This window comes from Pelodiscus sinensis, chromosome 17 (genome assembly GCF_052426305.1).
Source record: "Pelodiscus sinensis isolate ZL-2025 chromosome 17, ASM5242630v1, whole genome shotgun sequence".
Classification (NCBI taxonomy): domain Eukaryota; kingdom Metazoa; phylum Chordata; order Testudines; family Trionychidae; genus Pelodiscus; species Pelodiscus sinensis.
In genome coordinates, this window is record NC_143068.1 from 22,865,444 (window position 1) to 22,893,321 (window position 27,878).

A 27,878-nucleotide genomic window follows, 5' to 3' on the forward strand; every position below is an offset into this window, starting at 1 on the left:
ATATATAGTAGTGAACCCCGTAGGTCTTTTGTGCTCTCTAAATAGAGGGATAATTTTCAGAAGTGTGAAAGTAATACAAGATTAAATTTATTCATTCAACAAACCAAAAGTGCTGTTTTTGCCAAATGAAGAAAGGATAAATGGCAAAGTGTTAACATAATTAACTTCTTTTTCTTTCCATATGAAAGATCTTTTGTAAGTACTATTGCAGCACACTCATTTGGCAAAAATTGTACAGATGGAGAAAAAACACTAATGGATTAAATGGCATGAAAACAACAACCTTGCAAAAGTTTTACTTACAGAAATAGTGGTTTATTTTCCTTATTTTGATTGAGAAAAAAGTTAAAGCAAGCATTCCAGACATTGTACATTTAAAAACAGTGTCATATGTGTAAATAAGCTACCTTGTTTTACACACCAGTGTAACTGTGCAAATATATCAGGAAGGAGGATCTCATTTAAAGCTTCATAAAACTGCGTGAATACATCACAGATTGCATAAAGTGCATGGTTACATGTGGTTGTCATCCATTCAGATTTCTGAAAGACAATGACAGGCCTTTATTTTTGTTAGGGTAAGTGCTGAATGGAAAGAAGGGGTTCCCATATTATAATGGTACATGGGATAGGAATGGGTATACAAAAAGATGCATTGTAAAGAGAGGAATATAGTGTGGATAAAACTGAATGATCTTGTAAGTACGTTAAGGGTGGCTGTCCTAGACACACCAAGAGCGAAGCCATGGACACTGAAATCCTCTTACCCCTCTAGAGTATGTTCTTCCAGAAGACAGTTGAGGCACATTGGCAAGGTGGAGTGGGAATACACACACAATGCTGCTGTCCATGCTGAACCAAGTTTGTTTGTTTGTTTAAAATAAAAGATACCAGATGTCAATCTACTAGGACTGAGAATCTGGCTCCTTCCAGGAACAGCAGAATTTCATTAAATGGAATTTCACAATCCTATGGAAATCTCTTATTGTGTCACAACAACAGGATCCTTCAAAAGCCTTTTGTTACCTCTGTCTGTTGTTCAGGGAGCTTCATATTGTCAAATATCCGAAACACAATCCTAAACAAATCTTGCCACCAGTGTTTTTCAAAGGTGTGGCCATAGCTCTTCATTATTTCAAACATCACTGTCAGGCCTCTAAATGAGGGGAAAAAATAAGATGCTAAAAGGGATGTTTCCAATCAGTTTCAATAGCTGAATGCAACTAAAAAGCAAAATATCCTCATTACCTTGTCCGAACATCTAATTTGCATCGATTAATGATACAGGAAAGTTCAAATAAAATAGGGAACCATCCTCTGACCCAGACCCTGTCTCCAGGAGCAACATTCATGTCATCGCTTGTATATTCTTGCAATACCTGAAAAATATTTAGAGAAAGGTTATTACTTTTCTATTGTCATACCTAAAAAGTTTTCAAAAAGTAAAAATTAAATTGCATCTTCTATTCTAAGTTTAACCGTAATTTATTCATTTCTACAAGTACCTCCATTAATATTTCTAAATAATAAAAAGATACCTCTGATTCTATTCCTATTCTAAGTTTTAAAATATTTGGTTCTTTTGGTACACTGGAGACAAGATTGCAATTGACTCCTTAACTGCACCCATGTTTTTATACACAATTGCTCACCCAAACAGATTGTGGATGCAGCACTTCACAAATCAATGCTGTGTTTGTACATGCAAGAACTGAAGAGCCTGAAAATCTTGCAAACTTAACCAACAATGTTAATTAGATAACTTCGACTTAGATTCTTTTAAAGAGAACTGCTATTTATACCTTAAGGATTTGGTATTAAGTTCTAACGGGATAGGAAGTGACATGCAAATCACAGATTGCAAGAGTCATTAGAGTTAAATCAAAGACTCATAGCTTTTTTTTTTTTTTTTTATTAACAAAACCTACAACGGCCAACAATCGCCAGTTTTCTCCTGCTATTTCCACACCCGATTGAGACAAGGTTTTCTCAGTTTTCTACGGAGGATGCTATGTGTCCTCATAGGCCTGAACAGGTGTCTAATTTGGTGTAAATATTTTAGCATGATCTTCATTCCTAAGAGCCTAAAGTCTACATTTCAGAGCAGATTCTTAGTTACAGTAGTAATCATAGTTTTAAACTATTAGTTATTTCAAGAACAGAAAATACCTGTGGTCTTTCTGAAACATATTTAGCACAATAACGGATAAGTCTGATTGCTTCCATGCTGGTGTCTGGAAATGCTGCATTACAGGCAAATTCAGATAAACATTTTACAGCATCCTGGAATGAATCAATTGCTGCTGGAAAATGCTGTTGAAAAATATTGGCTGGGAAAACAAAGAGAAATGTCTTAAACATACTAATACCATATCAGATTTTTTGAACCAGATACTCCACGAAGTCAATGAAACTATACCAATTTATATTAGCTGAGGACTTGGCCATTTGATTTTATCAATATTAAACATGGAACAGTATTACAGAATCAACACATCACAATTTCTTAGTACACACACACACACACACACACACACACACACACACACACACACACACACACACACACACACACACAACAGGTAAATAGTATTAATATTAAAAAACCTTTATGATTACTACTATTTCACAGCCTCATTAAAATGTTCAAACTGTTTATTTTAAGCCACAGATACTCTTGTTAAAGCTCTTCAGATGTATAGTTATATTTCAAACCTTCTATTCGTATACAAGATTCACAAACTTTCCTGTTTAGGTCAAATAATCTAAAGTCTCCTTTGAGATTTTGTCATAAGAAAAACTGACTAGTGCTCAAAAGCTGAGCACTGATACAGTATAAAAATCAGATTTGTCTTAAAGTTTTGAACTTGGTTGCAATCATAATCAATTTAAATTGGCAAAAAAAGTTATTTGATTAGTTTGTAGACAAAATGCTTTTCAACATAAACAATACAAAGGCTGTAGTCTACACCACACTTTTAGGTCAACATAAGAACATAAGGCAGCTTTTGTCCACCTGACTATGTTAATGTACAAATTAGAGCCTTGTTCCCACTGATGTAAGTGCCCTACCACACCTGACATAACTCTACCTCCACTAGAGGCATAGGGCTTACATCAGGGTAGTTAGGGCAATGTAGTATCAATGACTGTTCCCTCCAAGTCCAACTGCCAACAGGAGGAGGATAGTGGGGAAATCAACTACCATAATAAATTACTACACTGGTTGTATATAAACCTAATTTAGGTCAATTTAAGACTGTTGTGTAGACACGTATTTAGTTTCACTTTTTACCTAGGATAGTCAATTTCTCCCTTGCTGTAAAAGCGTTTACACAGCAAGAAAACAGAACAGCTTTTACAAAAAAGTGTACAGAGAAAATTTAATAATATGTTTCAGGGTATATATTGCTATTAATATGCAGAAGAATCCATAAATTTTGTTCATTTAAAAAGATGGAGTACACCGTGTCTCTCCTTTTTAATTAGGACTCCACTTTTCCCAAGTAGCCTTTCAGAGCCAACTCAGCAAGTGAAATATCATACTTCATGAGTTACAGAGACAGCGCCAGCTCAAGCTGTTTAAAAGTCAGACTGGATAAAGCACTGTGTTCATAGCCAGGTTGCATTGTATGAACAATGTAACTTGACTTTGGAGGGGGAAAGAGGGAGAAAAATACTATGGAACATCTAGTCCAACCCTGAAATCAAGTCATTTGTAGGTGTTCGAGGATTCCCCGCCCAGGAAAAGTCAGAGGAAGAACGGGGAGTGTCTTAAGCTGCCTTAATCATGATAAAGGGCTGGTGAATAGCTTGCATTTGGACCAAAACGTTTTCTTCTAGCCATCCATGGCATTTCTAAGGCATCCATCATTGCCTTTGCAGAAAACGATATAACAGAGACACAGTACCTAACTAAATCTGTATAGTTGAAGAATGAATCTAGGTTCCCAGATGCAGTATACAGAGTTGAGAGACCATATGCTATTAAAATTACTTCATATAGCAAACTGGATTCAGATTATATAGTATGATACTTACAGATCATGCCATAAACTACCAGACACTGTACAACAATTTGGTCTTTCATGACAAAGAACTGTCAGAGCTAAGACAGCAGGCAAGACTCAGCTACATACTCTGAGCAGTTTGGGCATTTAAAAACACAACCTCTTCCACCACAACAGAGTTTATTATGTAGACAGGACCTCCATTCTAGCACAAGCCACAGAAATGGAGTATGTTAGTTAACTTGTTCCCTCTTCCAATGAATACTTACTAACTATATGTCCCGTTGTTTGGAAAGCCAACTCCACAATATTCCCATCGTGGTCTGAAGCTGCTTGGTGAAATACTGCAAAGATATTCTTCCAGCCTGAACGAATGTTACCAGCCTGGGAGTTCACCATCTGAGCAATACAGCGTATTACCATGTCACGAATGGTAGGAGATCTTAAAAACAAATTAACCACCATGTTATTTGCCATTGCCTACACCAAAGGGCATCCCACCTACATGGGCACAGGAAACCTGGTCATATTGTAAGTTGCTGCATAAAAACCAAGCAAGACAGAAGTTTCAGTGCACGCACACCTGTTTTTCTTCATAATGTGTTCGAAGGGCCTTAAAAAGTCTTTCTGGAAACGGAAATTGGCTAATTCTCCCTTCTCAAGAAACTTCATTGACAGCTGCCTTAATGAATCAACTGCAAAGATGGCCACATCTTCATTAGGATTACATCCAACCTAATAACAGAGAAGGAAAAAGTGTGTCTATGTACATTTAAAAAGTTAATGTGAACTTTACCACACAAACCCACCATGGGAGTTTAATTTCCAAGGCTCAACCTTTACATACCTAAATGTTTTTTTACAAACATATAGAGGCCATCTAACAAACCCAGAAATTAGTTTACTAGAGGGAAGGAATACACCACCATACTATCAAGGTTAGGGCATGTAAAATAATTTTGTTAGAGAGTCAGCCCATATGAGTTTGCAAACACTCAGGGTTACCCTGTAGACTCACTATTTTTCTAGTTTTTATAAGGTAACACTTCAAGCCTGAGGTTTGTTCTTGCTATGAACATTTTGCTTATATGCCTAAAGTTAGGAACAGAGGTCATAATGAGCAAATTATTTTCTAGAGATCCTGACCACTCACAGCCATGGACTTCAACAGGAGCTATGTGTATTCAGTATATCTTATGGGGAGTAGAAGAAGATAACTATGATTTAGTTGCCTAATCTGGCAAGGATTTAGGGGCCTAAAAACATTCAAATGAATTGTGAACAGAGGAATCTTATTAAGCTGAAGATTCATTTAGAACTACCCAGGTATTTTTGCTGCACATTAATGTCCATAGTCTAGATATTCTGGCTAGACCATGTTTTTCCTGAAGTTGACATATGTGCTTTTGCACATGTTCAAACTACACAAACAAAGTCCTGTACTAGTGACACAAACTGAGAATTCAGGATTTTATTTTTAAAAGAAGAGAATCAGATGGGCATTTTTCTTGCTTGGTTTGAGTATGTACAAAAGCAGATTAGCAGTAGAGACTACCAAGAGAAAAATAAATTAATCATCCAAACATGCCAAACACCCTTCGCTCCCATTCTGGAAACTGATTCCACCCCTTCCCCTCTCCTCTCTTATGGTCCTGCACACCACCTTACCAGCATAAGGAACACACACAGTTGCTGTCCCTCAGTCAACACACATTTTGTAAAATAAAACCTAACCAGGTATTACTGGTTCAGAAAGGAAAATGCCCAAATAGTTGAGAAAAGAAGGGGAAAGCAACAGAAATCATGTCCTGATGTTCTTAATAAAAGAGGCAACAAAGTATGAAAAGAGAGGACATATGATTTCCAAAAAAGGAGGACACTTTTCCCCTTCTCCTTAAAATAATACTAATACTATAGACCCAACACTATAGATTCTATTAAGAGCCAAGCACATATGAAAGACTTAGAACTTCTCCAACCCAAATGTAAAGAATGTAGTATCCTCACCTAAATCCATATTGATTAACACGTCAAAACTTATGATGCTCTGAAGCAGGAAAACACTCCAAGACATTCCATTAGTATATCTTTTTTGGGTCAGGTGCCACTAACTCGCAGAGATCAATCAGGGCAGCCCAAAAAACACCGCATGCACAAAAACTGTTGTGGTATGATGATCTTTTTATTTTGAATTTTAACGTGATGACTGAATTTGTTTTTTAAAGGGAAGGGACTGGAGGGAGGGGTTCCGTGCCCTCCCACTCCTGCAAGGGATTCCCTCTCCCTCAGGTCCGGCATGCCTCCTTAACTGTTAAGGAGAAATTGCTGGCAGCGTATGGCTCCAGTCTGCCAGATGCTGTTCCCTACTGCAGCCAGCCTATGCAGGGAAGGGGATGGGGGGAAAGAAGCTGGCCTCACTGTGGCCTCCCTTTCCTCCTGAAAGGTGCTCCATGCAGAGAAGGGGCTCAGGTGCTTCCCTTCACTCCCATTCTGGAAACTGATTCCACCCTTCCCCCTCTCCTCTCTTGTGGTCCTGCACACCACCTTACCAGCAAAAGCAGTTTTGCTGTCAGTCTCTGCAGCTGCCAGAGGCTAGAAAGCAGCTCCTGACTTTTTTGCAGCCACCTCCTGAAATGCTAAAGGGCGCCACTACATGCAGCTTCTCCCTCCCTCCAGATTTCCTGCGTGCGCTTCCCCCACATGCAGGAGAGGAACTGGAAGTATCCAGCCACACTGCAAGGGAGACCGGGGGAAGTTTTTAAAGCAGCCCCCAGGACCTCCCTGAGGTGTTTCACAGCTGCTGGACACCCCCCGCCCCTCCAAGGGGCAAATTAAATTGTTTGATGCGGACCAGATGCGGACCACAGGCTAGAGGTTCCCCACCCCTGTCTTAAGGGAAAGCTGATGAGCATGGATTTCAACTAGATTCAAAAATATTACTGCAAAGGCATGGTCTGTAACCTTTATGTTTTGAATTACCTTATTGAAATGATCTCCAATCACTTGCCATATCCTTGACCACTGCAGTCTAATTCGATTCATATTGTAATACGAGATTTCTACTATCTTCTGTAGACTGAACATGCGAGGATGGTGAGGGGAAGCCAACTCATCCATGGAAACAGCACACAGCCATCGGACAAAATCAACTGAACATTAAACAGATATTACAAACCATGAGTTTGGGGGTGTTCTACTGCAACATAGTTCATTTCCTTGTATGTTCAGCATACGTACCTATTGCATTTCCATCCAATCGTGTTGATCCAGTAAATATTCTGTAGAACAAATCAAGATATGATAAAATTTAAGTTATATTTAAAAAAAATAAAGGACAAACTAAAGCAGCAGTTCCCAACCTGTGATCTGCAGACCCCCTAGTGGTCCATGACAGTACTGCAGGGGGTCATGGAAAGTTTAAAAATAAGGATAGGGCCCACCATTTTTTATTTTATTTTATATTGCAGATTGCCTATCTCCTAGAACTGGAAGAGACCTTGCAAGGTCATTGAGTCCAGTCCCCTGCCTTCACAGCAGGACCAAGTACCATCCCTGATGAATTTTTGCCCCAAATCGCTAAATGGCGCAAGGATTGAACTCACAACCCTGGGTTTAGCAGGCCAATGCTCAAACCACTGAGCTATCCCTCCCCACAGTGGAAAAGGTTGGGAATCACTGAACTAAAGTATTTCCAGGCAAAAAGTTTTAAGAATACTTTCTTTCTGCTTGCCAGCCTCCAAGCCCACCTACACTAGCCTAAGTTTATTTTTCCAAGCATTCAGCTATCAATAGTAACACCAGATAGTTTACTGAAACAGTCTTTTCCTCTTAGTACTGCAGGACTGAAGAGAAAAACACCAGAATATTTTAATCCATGATCAAGCCCAGGAGATTTGGTATCATTCAGAATGAACATAAACCTGTTTCATTTCAACTGGTTTTAAGTTAAGATTTATTCTGCAGGGGGAAATTAGGACAATTTGTGTAACTCTTGATTTGCAAGTTGTTACAAAGAAAGCAGTGCAGTACCTGTCCACTGCCACCACCACACTTTGTGAGCTGGTCTCACCCACAGACTCCTGAATGCTGGCCATGTGTCTTTTATCAGCTCCACCACCAACCAAGTTACCTGTAATAAAACAAACAGTCAGAACCAAATGTTTAATCTGATGAAATATTCATAGTTAAATACCAATTTTATGTTCAATTTTATACAGAGCAAGGAGTCAGATGGCTCCTGCCCCCAAGGAATTTACAATTTATATAATAAGACAGGTGCTACAGGTCAGAAATTATGCACCAGATCACTGAAGGCCTACTCAAAGCAGTGATCTCAAACAGAAAATTATTTCAGCAAAAAACTATGAGCATGTGAAGATTTTGTGGGGGAGGGTATAGAGAGGTTTTAAATTAATAAAAATTTTGCACCCTTAATTTCTGTGACTAGTATCCATTACAGTATAAGAAAACCAGGCTGTCAGGATTACACTAATGATACAAATCATCTTTAACTTTACATCTTTTGTAACCACTGATGCATTACTCGAATGACATTTATGCCTAAAGCCTGAGCTCCCAGACCCGGCACAAGTTGGAACTGAGTCAGGTTGCCTGCTTGCCTAGCTCCTAATACACTTTAAATGCAGAGCTGCAGCAAGGGTAGGTCCCAGACCAGGTGCAAACCAGGACAGAGCCTGGCTGCTGGCCAGTCTGCTAAAAAATGTACTGGCAAGGGGGGGATGGAAGAGGAGGGGAAATGCATGTAGTCTATAGCATTAACCTATAATGCTTTTGCTTATCGGTTAATCTATTAATCAGCTACAGTATTGCACCCCTAACATACACTAATGTGAAATATCTAACTTTGAAAACCAACTATCGTCACATTTCATGTAAAAATTGTTAGTATCAGCAATTTAGAATTCAGAGAGATATCAGTAATTTTAATGTTTTTATTTAAAAATGTAATTAAAGTCTCTACTTTTATGTCTGTAACAAGACTATGGCCATCCTAAACCTGATGTAACAAAATTACCACCACACTCAAGTTCATACAAGGCAGTTAGTCTGGATAGTCTATGAAGTAATTTCATGTAACCTGATTTATAGAAGCTGGAATGAATTCAGATGTTTAATCATTACCAAGCTAGTTGAAGTAATGGCCACTTTCATTAATTACGTAGTGACACTAGTCTCCACATAGTTAAAATAAAAGCAGGTAGATATACGACCCAGCATCGTGAGAGGAATTAATTATTCGTTACCTCAGTGACAAATCTTTAGATTTAATTAACTTGTAAATGCAGGCCTGTGAAGTGACAGAACAATTAATCTTACCTAATCCCAGGCCCATGAATTCTTCTCCTCCAGAGGTATAGCTTTTAATGCTGCCTTCCCTTTCACGCCCAGAGCCAGATAAATATCGAGTTTTAACCCCAGTCCCTATAAGCTGTGCTAGTTCCAACTGGCTGATGCATTTCAAGATCTAATAATAAAAGGCACATTTCAATAATGTAAGTGACCACAACCACGTTTTACCTTATGATACTTTACAGGTTCACAAACAATTTTGCCAGCATTAAAATCTCAACACTTCTGTAATGTAGGCAAATATTATTGCTAACGTACAACTGCGCGGCAAAGCAACTTGTCTCAGGACAGTGAATCAGTGGCAGCTCAAGTCCAACTCTTAAAAATTCTCTTGTCACTAGTCCAAGTTTCCTCCACGGGATGCAGGAGATGAAGAGGAGCAGTTTAAGAACCTGTATATTATGGGGCTTATTCACCAATAGTTTCTATTCCCCGTACAGATAAATAAGTGAGCTTCCATTACTACAAATAGTAGCTATAATGATATTACCATAATATATTTTGAAAACAACCACAAGTTAACAGTAGGATCATGCTTTCAATTTAGTTTGACAAGTGGTGTCTTTTACAGTAATTCCTCATTTAACACATGCCCACTTAACACATTTTTGAGATAGCACAATTTTGTTTTTAGGGAACGTTTTTTGAATTACGCAACCATCCCGGAACAACACAATTTCCCCAACCGGCCCATTGCCAGCAGCTGTGCGGGGCTTCTTCCACCTCCGTGCAAAGCATTGGAGGGTTCATCGCTCGCTGCACCGTTCCCTGGTGACCCCCCCCTCACCGGACGCAGTGTGGGTCCTGGCGTACACATCATAGGGGCATACTCCCAACCCAATCCCCTTCCTCTCTCCTTCCCTTCCCTAAAGCCAAACACCTCCCCTCCCTGCTGTAACCCAGTCCCCTTTCTCCCCCAACCTTATGTCCCGGTTCCAACAGACACCACCGCTTGAAACGTAACCCCCACCTTTTCCATTATTTTCAATGGGAAATTGACCCCGCATAACATGTTTTCACTTAATACGATCATTTTCTGAAACTTATCTGTAGCGTTAAATGAGGAATTACTGTACTTCAGTTCTAGCTCAGTCTCTCAAAGCCACCCATGCACTAGGAAGCCTATCTCCCCTCTGATGCCAACTTTATTAGATAAGCTCATGAACACGAACAAGCGGCTAGACTCAATATCTAAATGCCAAGTTGGTGTTACTCAAAGTGGAAGCCGTTGTAAAAATCATTTACACTGATACCAGATGCTGGCATATGCCATCAAGGCAAAAATTATGGCCTTCTCCTCATAAAACAGGCCTTATTCTAAAGGAGTAAGAGAAACTATTCTGTTAGGGTATTTCTACACTGGCTCCCTAGATCGATCTAGGGAGGCTAATGAGGGCGACCGAAATTGTAAATGAAGCGCGGGATTTAAATACCGTGTCTACACGCGGCAGTGAAACGGGATTCCGAAATAAAGCCCTAATTCAAATTAGCAGGTATTCCTCCTGCAATGAGGTTTACCAGCTAATTTGAGGTGGGGCTTTATTTCGGAATCCCTTTTCACTGCCGCGTGTAGACGCGGGTAGTTACTTTGGGCTAGTCAATTTCTAAAATGGCGACCGGCCGCGAACAGGCAAATCAAGCGTGGGGTATTTAAATCCCGCGCTTCATTTGCAATTTCGGTCTCTCTCATTAGCCTCCCTAGATTGATCTAGGGGGCTAGTGTAGACATACCCTTAGTTCAGCCAATAAAAGAGTACCTATAGTATCTTCAATTAGACGGACATCCTTTCCAGCAGAGGACAGTGCTGAACTCATATCCGTTTACCTATATATTTATACAGTCTCTACTCATTTCTTATTCACATAATGTCTCTAATTTCCAAATACCTCCTAATTAAATGAAGACAGCCATGACTCCTTCCTTCCTAGACTGTAGCAGACACACTGATTAATTTATTGTGGGGTAGGAGAAGAAGGGGGAGTTTGTGAAGAACTGAATTTCTCAAAGTCTGCATCTTAGCAGTCACTGCCACTAAAATTTTCTTCCTTCTAGCTGAGAAAAAGCAGGATCTTTGGAACAGACTGCAGCAATCTGTGTGGGCAGTGGGGTGTGAGAGGATACTAATTCATTACAGCAGTAATACTCACAACATTATGTGAATTTTATGCCTTTAGCGGATCCCTTAGAAAGAATGTTGAAAGAAATATTTAGTATTTCTGGAGAAAAATAGACTAAGAGGAAATGGCATCCAATGGCAGATTTATGGTGCTTAAAACTAATTTTTCTACAAGTTTTAAAGGAAAACCAAAGGGGAGCCCTGGAGAGAGTAAATGTACAACTAGTCAAGATCCTGTATGCTTTCTTGTGAACTGAACCTAAATTCTGCAGCAATGCCCACTGAATTGTGCAGAAATGTCCAGATGAGTAAAAAAACCAACAAAATCCCAACTTTTGATTTTATTTTCACATTCTCTTAGTCACTGTAATCTTTGTATGTTTTCAGATTCAATTCAGTTTTACTCTTCCCTCATATTTCCATTCTCAATATATGAAAAATATACATACTGACAAAAACCACACTGTAGAGATTTCTGGAAGGAAAGGTTTGAGGTATGGACTAAGCATATATTTTTCTGAGAAAGTGAATGGCACAGTTGACTTTTGAAACATCATTAGGTTTCAAAGTTAACACTCACAAGTGAACAGTATTTCATGCTGTCTGCAAAAGCTGGTTACACTGTTCATGTTTAAGTCTCTTCACAGTTATAAAGGCTAGAATGAGTTTTATTAAACAGTGAAAATGAGATGCCAGTGTACAGTTTGTGGAATAAATCCTTTCACTGCAGCAGAGTTCTATGGTGCTGGAGTTTCAAATCCTGGGGGCTGTGCAAAGAGTAAGCAGTGCTAAGTGAACAAAGTTTTGCAAGCTGCGAGTGCACACTGAAGCCATTTACTATTTAGGTTTTTACCTCATGCCAGGAATTCCCAAGGTAGTTGCCATCTGTATGGGCCACTGTAATAAGTGTCTTGATAGTATCTATGTTCTTCTGTTTCATTTCTGTGATGCTGGAGCTAGCAGTCAACAGTGAGAATCGAGCAAGGGCTTGCACATAGGCATCTCGTTCAAGCTAGAATGAGAGCAGAAACAAAACCAGACAAACTGAGATGTCTGCTAAAGAAAAAAATACAGGACTATGTAGCACTTTAAAGACTAACAAGATGGTTTATTAGGTGAACTAAACCATCTTGTTAGTCTTTAAAGTGCTACATAGTCCTGTATTTTGTTTCAGCTACACCAGACTAACACGGCTACATTTCTATCACTATGCTAAAGAAAAAGTACCCACTGCCTAAAAGGTTCACAACTTCATCAAGTTTGGGTAACTTTCCTTCCAAGTATGGCTTTGCAATGGTAATTACAGTAAGATCCTTCCCAGTCAATACATTACAGAAGATCTGGTGAAACTAGGAAATAATCTTTAAGGGAGCCCCAGAAGTTGCAGGCATTTGAAGATTAAGAATAAAAAACTATTATCTTTATTTATGATCAAGAGCTTTGGACAGTTTAAAACCAAAAAACAGTTTTGCAAAGAGCCTTATATGTGTTGATTAGCAGAGCAAGTTATTTTCACTTGCTTCAAATGACTAGATAGCTCAGTTACAAACTCATGGCTGAAGGAAGCTAACATTTTTATAGTTTTATTATTGCAAATGCCAGTGTCCACGATGACCTCCGGTGAGCGAGACATAGTATGGCTAACAGACAAACCTGCATTCCAAAGATGCAGGCTATTCGGATTGCACATCGTATTCCTTCCAAACACAGAGATGCAACTTCAGTGTCATCGCAGTTCTGAAGGCCAACACTGTAAGCTGCCAATAATGGAGTCCATACAAGCTAGCAAAAAGGAAAACTTTGTAAGTTTAGTTTCATAACAATCAAATCATGATTCTCCCTAAGGCAGCAGCTAATGCAGACACTGCCCATGGTAACACTGTATCCTCCCAGTCATGTAATGAAGTGCCAAAACACCAGTCACAAGCTTTCTGCAACATCTAGAATATACTGATGTCCCCTTTCAACACACACACACACACACACACACACACACACACACACACACACACACACACACACACACACACACACACACACACACACACACACACACACACACACACACACACACCCCGTTTTCCTCCCCACAATACTTTCAGCTTTTCTCTTCAAATTCCTGAGCCAGTCACACTCATAGCAGAAGGCAACACTTCTAGCCACATCATGCACTGCTGCTCTCTCTCTCAGTTCTCATCACTCTCAACCTAGCACATTATGGATTAAAGAGGATTACATGCCCTAGCAAAGGTACATGATAGAAATCCATGCACTCACTTTGAACATGGGTCTGACGTGATCCAGGTGAGTGGCGCTAGTGAAAGGAGCCTTTGCATGGCTTACTGCCTCCATAAGGGCTTTTGCTGTTTTCGCCATTTGTTCCATCTCCAAGTTATACAATAACCGCCGCTGCTTCTCATTGGCTACATCTATGAAGATCACAACAAAACCTGCATCATTATATGCATTTTTGCTATGGGGCTCCATTCATTAAGTTCTGGATGTCAGATGCTGAAGACAGATGTGTTTAATTTTTATCTAGAGACTTCAATTTATGGAAGCTTCTTCAGAAGCATCTGAATTTATTCAAGATGCTGTCATGGAACTGTGTCTTTCATATAAAGTATAAGCCTTGGGTGAGAAAACCCATACATTCCTAGTACAGTAGAAATACAACTCGTCCCTTAACAGTCGAACACCCTTCATGACCTGCTTCACAGAAAACCAAAATCTAGACACACATTTCAGTTAAGGATGTAATAGTACAGTTGATTAACTGATAAGCTTCTCTGTTAATGCTATAGACTACATGCACACACACCCCTGACAGCAGCCTGGTTCAGTCCCAGGTTGCGCTGGGTTTGGGACCTACCCCTGCTGCAGCTCTGCATTTAAAGCATATTAGCAGCCAGGTGGGCAGGCAGACATCTCAGCTCAGTTCCAGCTCGCACTGGGTCCGGGAGCTCAGACCCACCCCCTGGACAGGGGCTGCTGCCACCCCGCGCTTCTGCCTCTGTAGCAGAGGCAGCAGTGCAGAGCAACAGGCAGCTGGTCCTCAAAGGGAGCTGTTTTTTAAACTGGCTCCCCTCACGGACCAACTCCCACCTGGCACCCAGTGCTGCTGCCTCTGGAATAGAGGCAGCAGCATGGAGTGGAAGGGGGCTCCTCAGGAGTGGAGCCGGAGCACACTGGCTGTCAGCCCCACCCCCAGGGACTATAGAATAGTTGAGTAACCAATAAGAATTCATGAGGTTAATTGACTATTCAATTAACTGAGATTTAACATCCCAAATTTCAATAAGTCATTTCATTAGTGCAAACTGCTTCGGAAGAATTCAGTTTCTAGTCTCACAATTGCATAACAGACTGTATGGCTATGTCTACACTAGAGAGCTTACAGTGGCACCACTGCACTGATGCTGCAGTGCCACTGTAAGATCTCTAGTGTAGCTGCTCCTCACAATGGGAAAGAGCTCTCTCGTCAACATAATGAATCCACCCCCAATGAGTGCTGGTAGCTATAAGTCAGCAGGAGAAGCAATTTATACCAACACTTGTCAGAATAACCTGTGTTGCTCAGAGGATTTTTTTCACCCCTATATCCTTGAGTACATAAGTTATACTAACATAAGTGGGAATGTAGACAGAGCCTATTAAAATAATCAGTGCTGTTCCTTTATTCCTGTAGCCATAACACATTAGGCTGTGACCTAGTTCACTCTCAAGCTAACGAGAGTCAATATCTGAATGAAACACCTTAAAGCATGTAAGCACTGAAGGAAGTTGTACCAATGATTTACTACTTAGTGCTGACTGAGGGAAGAGAACCAATTTCCCAGTATGCTATTAAGAGTACATCTAGAGATGCTATCTTTTGGATGCAACATTACCTGTTCTGTTCATTCCCTCTGGGACACCTGGCATTGGCAATTGTTAAAGGACAAGATATGGGGTTAGATGAACCTTTGGTCTGTCCCAGTATGGCCATTCTTATGACATACCACTGAAGTCCTCTTCTATTCAAGGTACAGAAAGGTCAGCTAACTTCAAGTGACTTTATGATCATGTTTGTCAACTGCTAACCCTTGTGTTATAAGCTCAGATTACAAACACCATAGGAACAGCAATCAGTCTCTCTCAACTATGAAGTCCATTGATAAGCATGGCACAATATGAGATAGTTACATAATACTCTGTGGAGTTGACGGACAGATTTTTTTTTCCTCGCCAAGTTCCAAATTAGATTATATTACACTCTGCCTCTCAAGTCCCCCTGCTGCTTCAAATAGCTACAGTAATCTTCATATCTAGATGCTCTTAGATGGAAGTGGCCACATTTCAGCAACCACATGTAAAAAATGGGTAAAGGAGTCGGCAGATAGCTTTGGTGTACATCACATAAGTGCTGGCAAAACTAAATTAATCCATTTTACAATGTTAAACCTGGAATATGAGATACTATAAAAACCACAGACCATTATTGAGTTTCTAATTAAAATCTTACTTGGCTTAGTAGATTTAGTTGTAATTGCATATTCTTTTGTCTCTTTCATTGCAATTTTTTTCCCTTCTATTTCTTCATAGATAGTGGACAAATACTCTTCTGGCAGGTCTTTACTGTCATTGATGCCTCGATTCATTTTAATATATTGATCTTTTGTCATTTTATTCTTTACCTGTCAAAAAGAAGTGATAAGGATAAAATGCAGGTTCTCAAAATTTGACACAAGTTCTAGAGAAAAGCACTTGTAACTGTTCTATAGTGCTATTTCCCTACCTGGGGACTATGCAGGTCTGTAGTCAGCATTATAATAGAATATGCCAAAACATAGGCAGTGTCAGCACTAGCAAATAGGGTTTGCCTGAAACAGAGAAACAAGTTTTAGAATTCTAGATCCTCTACTCACTAGCAATCTCTGCACGTGCAGGGAAGAGATGCAGTTAAGAAGCATTACACACACCCGACTCAAAGAAAATTGATAAGGAATCTCACATTTGAGCCTTATATTCAAATAAGTTTAAATAGTAGCTGAACTAATTTTCATATTACTGTACTGTGCTGTGCTCTGAAAACTACAGCAAGGCCAGTGAAGGGAATGGGAAGAATTTGTGACAAGGCCATATAGTTACAAGATTACAGAAAAGGGTTTTTTTTAAATGCTATTACTAATCCTTGTATGTTCTTCTGCTATTTTCAACAAGTAATTAGAATAAGATCTATCCACTACTATATCATCCACTCACATCAAAGTTTCCTTTCTAAATATACTCATTTTTATTATAACAGTGATGCGAGACTGACTTAGAGAGTGGAAATTAATTAAAGCTGGACTCTTAAGTGGACAGCATGAAAATGTTCAAGCAAGAATTGCATCTTCAAATTTGTTTTAGAGTAAAATAATCTACAGTAGTATATAAATTAGCCCACCCATGCACATTTCTTTACTGGCTGAAGTCAAGTGGGAAAATGCTCATTACACATCAAGCCAGATATTTAATCTTCCACGAACAAACAATTAAAGATCACAAAACTGATTTTGTTTAACTGCTTTAAGTACAGATTCAGCAATTCTAGCTCGGTTAGATCCCATGCATCTGCTAGAAAACGCTCTTTGAAGTGACAATACTGTAAACTACTGTCCACGACTTCATGATGATTTAGCAGCTGCCTACAGGAACATCTCAAGAGTTTTCTATTTAGCAATAGAACAGGGATAGCAAGGACAGCAGCAGCAAAATCAGCCACCTCACACACCCCTGCAAGGTGCCTCACCCTTTAGGTGCACCCACAAGTCAAGCCTTACTTTATTTCCTAAGGCTACCAACAAGGTGACTATTCCGAAGTTTATCCAATATGTTTCAAGTTACCCTTGGTTGCATTCAATGTATCTAGCTGCAAACTTCTCCATTAATCTATCAATCTTCTGGGCTTCGCCTGGCAGCCGGAAGCCTTCCAGAAAAATACGGAGAGCACAGACAAAGTCTTTCCCACAGAAATCAAGCTGGTCTACGTAGGCATACATCACCTCCTTGTTAAACCTATTGCTCTCCCCTAGAAATTCTCCAACTTGGGTCTAAACACAAAAGAGATAGTTATGAATATTATGCATCAAAATAACTGTAATTTCTCCATCTTTTATTTCAGTGAACTTTTGGTATAACAATGGCACTGCAGTCAAGTTCATAATAAGGCTGGTATACTACTCATGGCAACCAAAGCCACTGTTGGATACGGAATGTTCCATCTGCTCTACAGACACAATGCTCCATTAAGTGTCATTAGCACCATCTTTGGAAGTCAATGCCATCAATAACTAGCACCAGTAAGACTCCATCTTGTTCTTTTGGCTGATCTAAAAGCAGCGTAAGTAGACATGAAGGGAATCCTACCCAAGCTTCCATTGCCAATAGAAAGGTTCTGCAAAGGGCCTGGAGGGAGCATGTAAATTGGGTGTGTTGGTAAGTGGGTGTTTTGAGATTAACCTGGGAAAAGAACATGGGGAACTTTTATTAGATCCCCAATCATAAAAGAAAGGGAGAGTAAAGGGGGCAATGAAATATGAAAGCAGCAACAGCTGGGCATTGCTGGGGAGAAAGGAAGGAATAGCTTTGTAAAACAAATTTCTTATGCAGCATTCAGTCTTACAGAACACAGACGTTCATCTTGGTGCAGGAACTGTGCAATGTCTTCTGTTGTAGTGCCAAGCATTCCCTGTTCTTGAAGATATTGTATTCCTCTTTTTGGCTTTTTGTTAAATCTATTCATACAGACAGAATATAAAAAATTAAAGAGGCAGAAAAGCTATAGTTTACACACAGGATATAATTTCCTAAGATATCATGGGGCATAAAGTTTACTTGCATCTACACAGCCCTTACAACAAAAGGAAGGTACTTAATCAGAAGTTGGAGGTCTGAACATTTGAAAAAAAGTTAATGCATTAATTAGGTGACACAAGACATCTCATCCTGTGGCTTATGTGATATATTCAAAGACCCCTATTTCAGAAAAAAAGAATGTCAAAACAATTTAGATTTAATAAAAAACATGAATTTTCCAAATGCTATTAATAGAAGCTTTTTCATAAAGTAAAAAATTCTAATAAGCTGTGTGTACATGTTTGTTTCTTCTAAAAAAATTCACTCTTCTACAGCATTTGAAACTTAGCAACATATAGTATTACATTTTGTAAAGTGACTATAAAACATGAAATATGACCAATCATTTTGTTCTCTTGGTTGTACCTGTGTAAGAAATGGCATGAAAGGCAAAAAGTCCTTCCAGAATTCAGTTTTCATGTATTATTAGAAATACAAGCAAGGAATTTTTTTTTTAAATACAGGTTGAAACTCTCTGGTCCAGCAACATCCTGGAGCAGAAAGCCCCTATAACAAAGAGCCCTGGGGGCTAAGAGCAGAGGGCTGGCTGAGAGCCCAGTGGCCATGAGGGTAGACTGACCAGGAGCCTGTCAGCCTCTGCACTCTCCCTGGAGACTGACAGCTTACGGCCAGAACAGACCATCCCTGGTCTGGCAAACTGCCTGATTCGGGACCAGTTAGGTCCCAAGGGTGCCAGACCAGGGAGGTCCAACCTATATAGCAATCTGAAAGGGTCATTGCCAACCTGAAGTCTAACCATTTTTTAAAATTAAAGAACAGTCTTCGATATTACATCTGTCCAAAACCAATTTGTAAATTACGATCACTTGGGTTCCCCCCCCCCCCCCCAGAAAGATGCCTCATTTGTGGTTGAGTTGGCCTAAAAGAAGGCCACCACAAAGTTGTGTCAAAGAGCATAGTGTGAACACAATTATTTCTTACCCCCAAATCCTTTTAGTGACAGTAGACTTTGGAGATAGCTACAGTGCAATGAAAAGCTTTGCTGTGAAGTCTCACAACCCAGATTAAATGACTAAGAAATGCAGGGCTCAAGTTGCAGGGCTAAGAACTATAGTGTAGATGTTTGGGCTCAGGTTACAGCTTGGGCTCTGACACATGTGTGTGGGGAGGGGGAGGCGGGTGTCAGTCTCAAAACCTGGACTCTAGCCTGAGCCCAAACATCAACACTGCAATTTTTACCCCCCCGAAGGCAATGTTCGCTGACCCAGGTAAGCCACAGTCAGACCACCATGACTTATTTTGTGACACGAGTAATCAAAGGTTTTCAGAAGGGTGTGTAATGTTTAGTTGCCCCTGTTCCTTTATCATAACAAGTATCCCTTTAAACTAAAAATGGAACAAACACAGTTCCTATAATACATAGCAACTGCAGCAGAAACAGTGAAGATGCATCCAACAGACATGTGCACTGAAGAACTTTTATTTCCCTGCCAATTCACTTACAATTCTATCCCGTGTTCAATTATCTCTTTTTGTTGCTTGATGACTTCAAACTGCTCAGGATCATCAGGGACAGCAGTCTGGGTCCCAACACTTCCAATTCCTGAGGACACTGTTGAATCCAAGGAACTCACACTACTCCGTCTTCTTCCAGTCTCCAAACATTTACCTTCACCCATTTCCTGATCTGAAGACCTATCTGGACCTGCATGTAGGTGAAGTAGTATAAGAAGTATCTGAATAAGAATGAATAGTGAGAAAAACCAATGTGTGCCCAGAAGCATTTAAAAAAAATCCTCTTAAACTATCCAATTTTCCTCCCACTAGGCCTCCCCCCTTTCTCCAGCAAAGAGCCACCAAACAGTCATTAGGAGCCTCTTATGTCTCACACCACTTTCCCCAAGCAGTGAGGAAGAAGAGTGGAGGAAAGTTCTTTGCACCTCCACCTAGTAAAGAAGTGTGTACAGGCTGAAGAAGAACAGCTATTGCTACTTACAATAGTACCAGTTTCACACATAGGTGATCAGCATGAGAGCTGGCATACTACTCACTACAAAGGCGCCATCTCGTGACTTTAAAAAAAAAATCTATTGGAATACCTGGGGCCTACAGACACTACTAGTGCACATATGAATTATCCTGTTCAATCTCCTGTTTAATTCTTAAAGCCTCAGCTTTTAAACAGAAAAAGAAATGTACGTAAATGGCATCTTTGCCCGTGTTCACTGTGAATGATCCTTATTAACATAGATAAGACACTTTACTTTTCATAGAGCTTTGATATTCCTTAGTCTACCAGGTACACTGTATTTTTCATCTTAGCTTCCACAAGTTTTGCCAGCTGTTTAAAAAAAAATCCATGGCTCAAGTTGTTTACAGCCATGTCAGAGGTAGTTCTACTGAGAATTGAGGCTGACAGCAGGAATGGAAGACAGGAAGGAAGAGGATATGGGTTATAGAAACAGGACTGTATGCTTATCCAAATAGCCACAAAATCCTGTTTCTGTAACCAGTGCTCTCTATTTCCCCATTCTGTTCATTCACAGCGTTTTGTAAAATCTATTATCTAAATTGCAAGCTCTTTAGGGCAAATACCGCTATTTGTTTCCCATGGAAACACACACACCACAGTGCTACTATTATAACAGCAGCAACAAAGTATACTATGAATACCATTTGGAATTTCTTGGTCTGCATGTTTAACTGCATAAAAAGTGAGATATATACTGAGAACCACATTTTAATGAATTTTTCTACTGCGAGGGGGCGGGGGAGGGGGGGGGGGGGAGGTGGAGGAGGGAGGAAATCTCACCAAGACTGGCCTGATGATTAGGGTTCACATATAGGTCTTTACTCCATTCAACCATGCACTTTAAGATAGAAACCAAACATTCAAGACCCTTTTTCCGCAGGCTCAGTTCCTGAGGAGAGGGGGGGGAAAAAGAAAAAAGAAAATATTAAATCACATTTTTCTTGACCGGTGAAGGCCTACTACACTAAATCTCGGAAATTCTGTGCTGAGACAAAAATACTTCTAAAGCAGAAAGAACAAGTGAACACATTTTCCCACTCTGTAGTTAAATCACAACTGTAAAATCAGAAGAAACACGCCTTAGAGACACCGCGTACTAGAGAAGAGCTCTGATGTACAGCAGTACTGCTAGCTTGGTGACAGTTTGTGGGTTTTTTGTTGGTTTTTTTTAATCTTGAAACAGTTTTAGTAGTTTCAATTGGAGAGCCATATTGTATGCAACTACAGGCAGTCCCCGAGTAACGCGGATCCGACCTATGTCAGATCCGCACTTACCAACGGGGCTCTCTCGCCCCGGAGCTCGCAGTCAGCGGGACCGCCCAGAGCGCAGCGGTCCCGCCACTTCGACCTCCGGGGCGAGAAAAGCTGCTCCGGGTGCCCCTGGTCTGCTGGGGACCGTCTCCAGCAGACCAGGGACACCGGGAGCAAAGCCGCAGCGGCGGCGGGGTCCCGCGCCTCTGAGGCTTTGCCAAGGTCCACAACAAAAGCCTGGTCTGCTGGGGGGGGGGGGGCGCACTAGCTGTGCCCCCCCCCCACCCCCAGCAGACCAGGGACATGGGGAGCTAAGCGGCAGGGACAGCAAGGTCCCGCGCCTCTGAGGCTTTGCCAGAGCAAAGCCTCAGAGGCCCGGCACCCCGCCGCCGCTGCCGCTTTGCTCCCCGTGTCCCTAGTCTGCTGGGAGGGTGGGGGGCACAGCTAGTGCCCCCCCCAGCAGACCAGGCTTTTGTTGTGGACCCTGGGGTAGAGCAGCTGGGGTGCTGCTGGGTTGGTCCTGCAGGGACCTACCTGGCAGCCCAGCTGTTCTGTCCCAGGGTTGAGATTCAGCCGCTGTTGAAACTGATCAGTGGCTGATTCCAGGAAGCTGGGGGCAGAGCAATTCAGCCCCTGGTCAGTTTCAGCAGCAGCGGATGAATCTGGAGCCAGTTCCGACTTACATACAAATTCAACTTAAGAACAAACCTATAGTCCCTATCTTGTACGTAACCCGGGGACTGCCTTTATTGATAAAGTGTGATTCCATGGGTAATGTGGAACCAGTGCAGTTACCAAGACTTCAAAGGGTAGCAGAAGAGACTAAGGCAAGAATGGTCATTAGGGCAGGACTACAGAACTACCATAATTAGGAAGGCTAAAAAGATACTTGAATTACTGCTAGCTAAATTTCAAAGAGTAATAGCAAAACAAAACAAAATTTAAGTTCATCTGAAGCAGGAAGCCTGCTGAACAACCCGTGAGGACACCCAGCAATCGAGATGCACTCAAGGATAAGGTCACTGCAGAGAAACTAAATTAATTCTTTGCATCCATCTTCACAGCTGAGCATGTGAGGGAGATTCCCAAACCTGAGCCATTCTTTTTAGGTGTCAAATCTGAGGAATTATCCCAGATTAAAGCGTCAGAGGAGGTTTTGGAACTAATTCATAAACTGAACAGTACTGATAAACTGAACTCTTGGCATACACCCAATAGTTCTGAAAGAACTCAAATGTGAAACTGCGGTACTACTAAATGTGCCACTGGTTGTTTAGCACTTCTTAGCAAAATATTGTTTATTATTCTTTGCATTTTTAGCTAGCTGTTCTTCAAGTTCCTTTTCTAGGGATTCTAGGTGTTCTCATGGATTAATAAAAGGTTAAAAGACAGACAGAATAGGGATAAATGGCAAGTTTTCAGAATGGAGAGAGATAACTAGTGGTGTCCTGCCCTGATGACCATTCTTGCTTTAGTCTCTTCGGCCATTCTTTGAAGTCTTAGTAACTGCATTGGTCCCTGGAAACTTCACTTTATCAGTAGCTGAAGATAACGATAATAAATCATCTACAGAGTAGGGTAAAACAGTGAGGTGGCAAAATTTGCAAATGATACTAAACTCTCAAGATAGTTAAATCTAAAGCAGATTGACGAGCTTTAAAAAGATCTCGCAAAACTAGGCGATTGGGCAACAAAATAGCAGATGAATTCTAATGTTAATAAATGCAAAGTAATGCATACTGGAAAACATAATACCAACAATATGTACAAAATGATGGGGACTAATATAGCTATTACCACTCAAGAGTGAGATCAGGGTTTCATTGTGGATAATTCTCTGAAAACATCCACTCAATGTGCAGCAGCAGTCAAAAAGGCAAACAATGTTAGGAATCTGTGCCTGGGCACAAGTTAACATTTAGCTGGCAAATATCACCCGATAATAGGGATGGTTAAGAAGCGAGTATTTAACTAATCGAGTAGTAGATAAAAATTCTATCGATTATTCGATTAGTCAATAGGCAGCCAGCTCAGTTGCGGCTCACACTGGGTCCAGGACCAAACCCTGCCATGGCACTGCAACTTAAAATGCAGTAGGAGCTGAGGGCCAGGATGCCTGGCTTCTACTGCCTTTTAAATCGCAGAGCCACAGCTGGGTTTGGCCCCGAACCTGGTGCGAGCCAGGCTGCCTGCCAAGCCACCAGCAGCCCCAACCCTCCCTCTGATAGAGGCAGCAGTGGGAGGAGGGAGGATGTTAGGCAGCACAATGGAGATGGTGCTGGGGAGAACCTGCTCCTGCAAAGGCAGTGGGGGGAGGGGCGAGAGGGGGGGAACAGGACATACGTGAGTAGTCAGCTCAACTACCTAAGCCTGGGCTTAGTCAACTACTTTGTTACATCCCTACCCGATAAGGGTGATGCTTACCAGGCAACCATTCATATTCCTAACCCATGGTTCATCCACATCTTGATTACTGTGTGCAGATGTGGTTGTCTCATCTCAAAAAAAGATGATATAGCTTCACGTTGGAAAAAGTTCAGAAAAGTGCAAAAGAAATTATTAGGGGCTTGGAATGGCTACCATCTGGTGAGAGATTAAATACAGTGGGACTTTTCATCTTAGAAAAAAAGAAACTAGAGGGAGGGGGAGAAGAATATGAAAGATCTATAAAATCATGACAGAAGTGGAGAAAGTAAATAAGGGAGAAAAAGTTATTTACTTGTTCCCATAACACAAAAACTAGGGATCACCAAATGAAATTAATAGGTAGCAGGTTCAAACAAAAAGTAGTATTTCTTCACGCAATGCATATTCAACCTGTGGAACTCTTTGCCAGAGGACATTGTGAAGACCAGGATTCAAAAAAGAATTAGATAAATTCATGGAGGATAGGTCCATCAATAGCTAGGTTATTAGCTAGGATGGGTAGGAATGGTGTCTCTAGCCTCTGTCAGAAGCTGGGAATGGGTGACACGGTAGGATCACTTGATTGCTAGTTGTGTTCATTTCCTCTGGGGCACCTGGCATTGGCCACTGTCGGAAGACAGGATACTGGGCTATATGGACCTTTAATCTGACCTAGTATGGCCATTCTTATTTTTTTTTTGATTTAGCTCCCTTTTATTCACATTGGACAAGGTCTTTCTATAGTAAGCCCTGGATCGCAGACCACTTTTCAATCCTTGTTACTGCAAGGAATATTGCAAACATTAATATTTTCTCAACACTACTAGGAATAGATGCAAAAGTATTTACAATTCAGACCCTCTCTAAATGAAAGTTTATAGTGCATCCCGGTAAGTGAGCTACATTACCCTGACAGGCAGATAATCAAGTTATAAGTCCTCAGTCAATTTCATTCCTTGACCAACAGGTTGCAGGGACTGGCAGAAGGGTGGGGGAATGTTACCGGATCTGTGACTGTGGCTGGAGATGTGTGTTCAGCTCCAGGTTGAAGAATGCCAATGACTGGCCCCTACAATTTGCTTTCAGCACTGCCGTTAGCTGGGAATAGGTTACCACCACACAGGATTAGTACTGGAAGGATAGTTTTGCATTTGCTGAAGAACAATTTTTATGCCCCATTATTCTTTATGGCTAAGAAAGCACCATTTTAAGAGACAGGAGGAAAAAACCCACACAACTTGTGACCAAGAGTTTATGTCAAAGCATGGACTCCACTCAATTCAAGTACTGTAACCCAGAATATCGCTCCCCTCTGGGTAAGCCACTCAAGGAAGTCAGATGATTCAGTCACGAGTGATGAAGAAGGCCTCACCTCATGGAAGTGCTAACCCCCCCCCCCCGCAACAAAACAAGTGTGACCAGGACATGTATAATTAGCATCATCTTTGGGCATTCAAGCAGCTAAATTCACTAGGCGATGAAACAATAGGACTACCTTCTCATTGACAGTATACAGGTGACTTAATAAAACCAATTGTATAAGATGCAACTCAGTTACAAGTAAAAACTAATTACTTAAAGGAGTCAGCACTGAAGGAAAAGCAGAACTATATTATAATCTCTACTGCTGTTGCTCTTACCTGTAAAGGTGTCATTCCCAACTCATGCCCACTCCTTCCCTGAGCAATTTTAGACAAGTCATTCACAAGGCGTTCAAAGATATTAGCAGCATTTAAATCACAGTCGTAGTTAACGTAAATATCCACCACACACTGAGCATCTTAAAAATGAGAAAGTCAGAGTATTAGAATTCAGAGTTCTAGAACTTAAGAAAAACCAGAAAGTGGAAAGAATTCAAGTCTGTTTTTAAACCATACTTATCATGATGGTATCAGAGCACAGTTATCTTATGTATCATTTCTTGATCAAAATATTTTGAATAAAAAGACAAGTGCTCTTTTAAGGGCACACACTATAAAGCTACCACTACCAATCCTACATTAGCTGACTTAGTATTTCCATTTTACTGTCAAATCAAAAGGAACATTATTTCTACACTTTGAAGAATAAGTAACTTTTATAATGAAATACCTGCACAAATTCTAGTCAAAGTCTGAATCACCATCCATTTGTGCTCAAAAGAACTTGAGGAGGTCTCCAAAATATTCAGGAAGATCTCTTTGAAAAACACCTGTGCACAACAAATGAAACAAAGAGACAATGTCTTCAGTTTTCTACTGAAGAATCTTTGAACATGCTAAATGAGTATATTCATTTGTACATAGGAATTTCATTTGGAACAATTTGTAAAGGAAGTAGTACTTAAGCTTGCAAAACAAGCAAAATTGAGGCAGCAACTTTTGAAGTATTGTACTCTGCTTTGCATTAGCAAATACTACTGAGTGAACATTTTGTAGGTAAAAATGAACATAAAGCATGCTTACCTCAATCTGCATTTTTAAATGGGTCTTAAAATTTGACAGCAGTGTGAGAAAGATGGCAAGGGACAGCTCAAACACATCAGGAACAGAAGAGACCCCGTTTTTTGATAACGCTACACATAGATATTGCTTTATTGCATTGATGAACATTTCATGGGTCCTGAATACTGCACCAGCATTCTGCAATACGGAGAGAAGTAGCTGGAGGGACACTATCTTAGAACGCAACTCATGGGATCTAGGGAAGACAGCAGAAGACAACTGTTGAGAAAATAGGTTACTCACTCACACGCACGCGTGTGCATGCACATAAGTCACAGTGACTGCAGGAGCCCAGTAAAATGAGCACTACCTCCGTTCGTTTCAATAATTTGCTTGAGGTCTCTGCCAAGAACACCAGGGAAGAGCAATTTTCTTACCTTGGAGTTCTTCTTCAAGAGAATATTAGATGTCACATGCATCTGACGAAGTGGGTCTTTGCCCACAAAAGCTTATGCTCCAACACTTCAGTTAGTCTATAAGATGCCACAGGACTCCTCGCCGCTTTTGCTGATTCAGACTAACACAGCTACCCCTCTGATATTAGATGTTTGCAACCCCAGGGATGGGGTCAGTTAATTCTATTGGCTGCATAATGCATAGAATTCAAACTGCAGAATAAGTACATGTTCTGTCTACAGAGCTGCAGAGACACTACAGCAAAGGCAACTTTTACTGTTGTGTCCTGAAGAACTCCTGCATAATGGTTTCTTGCAATACTGCATTCTTTTGTTATTTGGTTTACTTAAGCAGAAAGGTTTGCATACAGGGAACTTTTAATGCAAAAAAACCTCTCTCAATATATTCAAACACAGAGACATAACTTGGAGTTTAGGATTAACAAGGCTATACTACAAAGTACATAGACAATCTGATTCCCTTTGTTCCTAAAAACAGTTATCTAGAGAGGAGAGAGTAGAACTCAGTAAATCTCATTTCATTACTTGGGATCTGGTGGTCCATCACCAAGGGGTTTCATCGAAAGCTTGCACAGTGACCGGAAAACAAGGAAGGCATCCTTCTGCAGGATATGGGAGAATTTGGCAGCTGACTGGCATCCAGGTACATCTGTTTCCTAATGAGTAAAGAACCACCACATCAAATCTTTATTTCAACAACTGATAAGGTGAAAAAATTAGGAGTTACCATAAGCCAAGCTTAGCCACAAACTGAAGGTCAGGAAAACCATCTTTACACAAGCTAGCAGAAAAGCAATGATTTATTTTTAAAGTTCCAATTGAATTTGTATATAAAGTCATCTGTCTGCAGTGTTCATAACCACAGCAGCGTCGTGGTGCAAGAACATCCAAAAGTAAAACTGACTGTTTACAGTGAGAAATGTAAAATACTCCATAAACAACATTAGATTTTG

At 40.6% G+C, this 27,878-nt stretch overlaps 1 protein-coding gene across 1 annotated transcript in view; it reads right to left on the bottom strand.

Annotated features, from left to right (window-relative positions):
- Positions 1-27,878, bottom strand: part of ARFGEF2 (ARF guanine nucleotide exchange factor 2) — a 63,982-nt gene that overhangs the window by 13,108 nt on the left and 22,996 nt on the right. The window contains exons 9-31 of the mRNA XM_014578138.4: positions 27,451-27,581; positions 26,471-26,705; positions 26,118-26,217; positions 25,667-25,806; positions 21,150-21,258; positions 19,841-20,042; positions 18,144-18,255; positions 17,366-17,571; positions 16,275-16,359; positions 16,002-16,173; positions 13,775-13,926; positions 13,151-13,279; positions 12,351-12,509; positions 9,348-9,495; positions 8,040-8,139; positions 7,248-7,288; positions 6,990-7,159; positions 4,594-4,745; positions 4,280-4,452; positions 2,170-2,330; positions 1,249-1,379; positions 1,027-1,156; positions 408-543 (exon numbers count right to left, since the gene is read on the bottom strand). Of these exons, the coding sequence (XP_014433624.4) occupies positions 408-543; positions 1,027-1,156; positions 1,249-1,379; positions 2,170-2,330; positions 4,280-4,452; positions 4,594-4,745; positions 6,990-7,159; positions 7,248-7,288; positions 8,040-8,139; positions 9,348-9,495; positions 12,351-12,509; positions 13,151-13,279; positions 13,775-13,926; positions 16,002-16,173; positions 16,275-16,359; positions 17,366-17,571; positions 18,144-18,255; positions 19,841-20,042; positions 21,150-21,258; positions 25,667-25,806; positions 26,118-26,217; positions 26,471-26,705; positions 27,451-27,581 (3,274 nt within the window). The remainder of the gene's footprint in view (positions 1-407; positions 544-1,026; positions 1,157-1,248; positions 1,380-2,169; positions 2,331-4,279; positions 4,453-4,593; positions 4,746-6,989; positions 7,160-7,247; positions 7,289-8,039; positions 8,140-9,347; positions 9,496-12,350; positions 12,510-13,150; positions 13,280-13,774; positions 13,927-16,001; positions 16,174-16,274; positions 16,360-17,365; positions 17,572-18,143; positions 18,256-19,840; positions 20,043-21,149; positions 21,259-25,666; positions 25,807-26,117; positions 26,218-26,470; positions 26,706-27,450; positions 27,582-27,878) is intronic.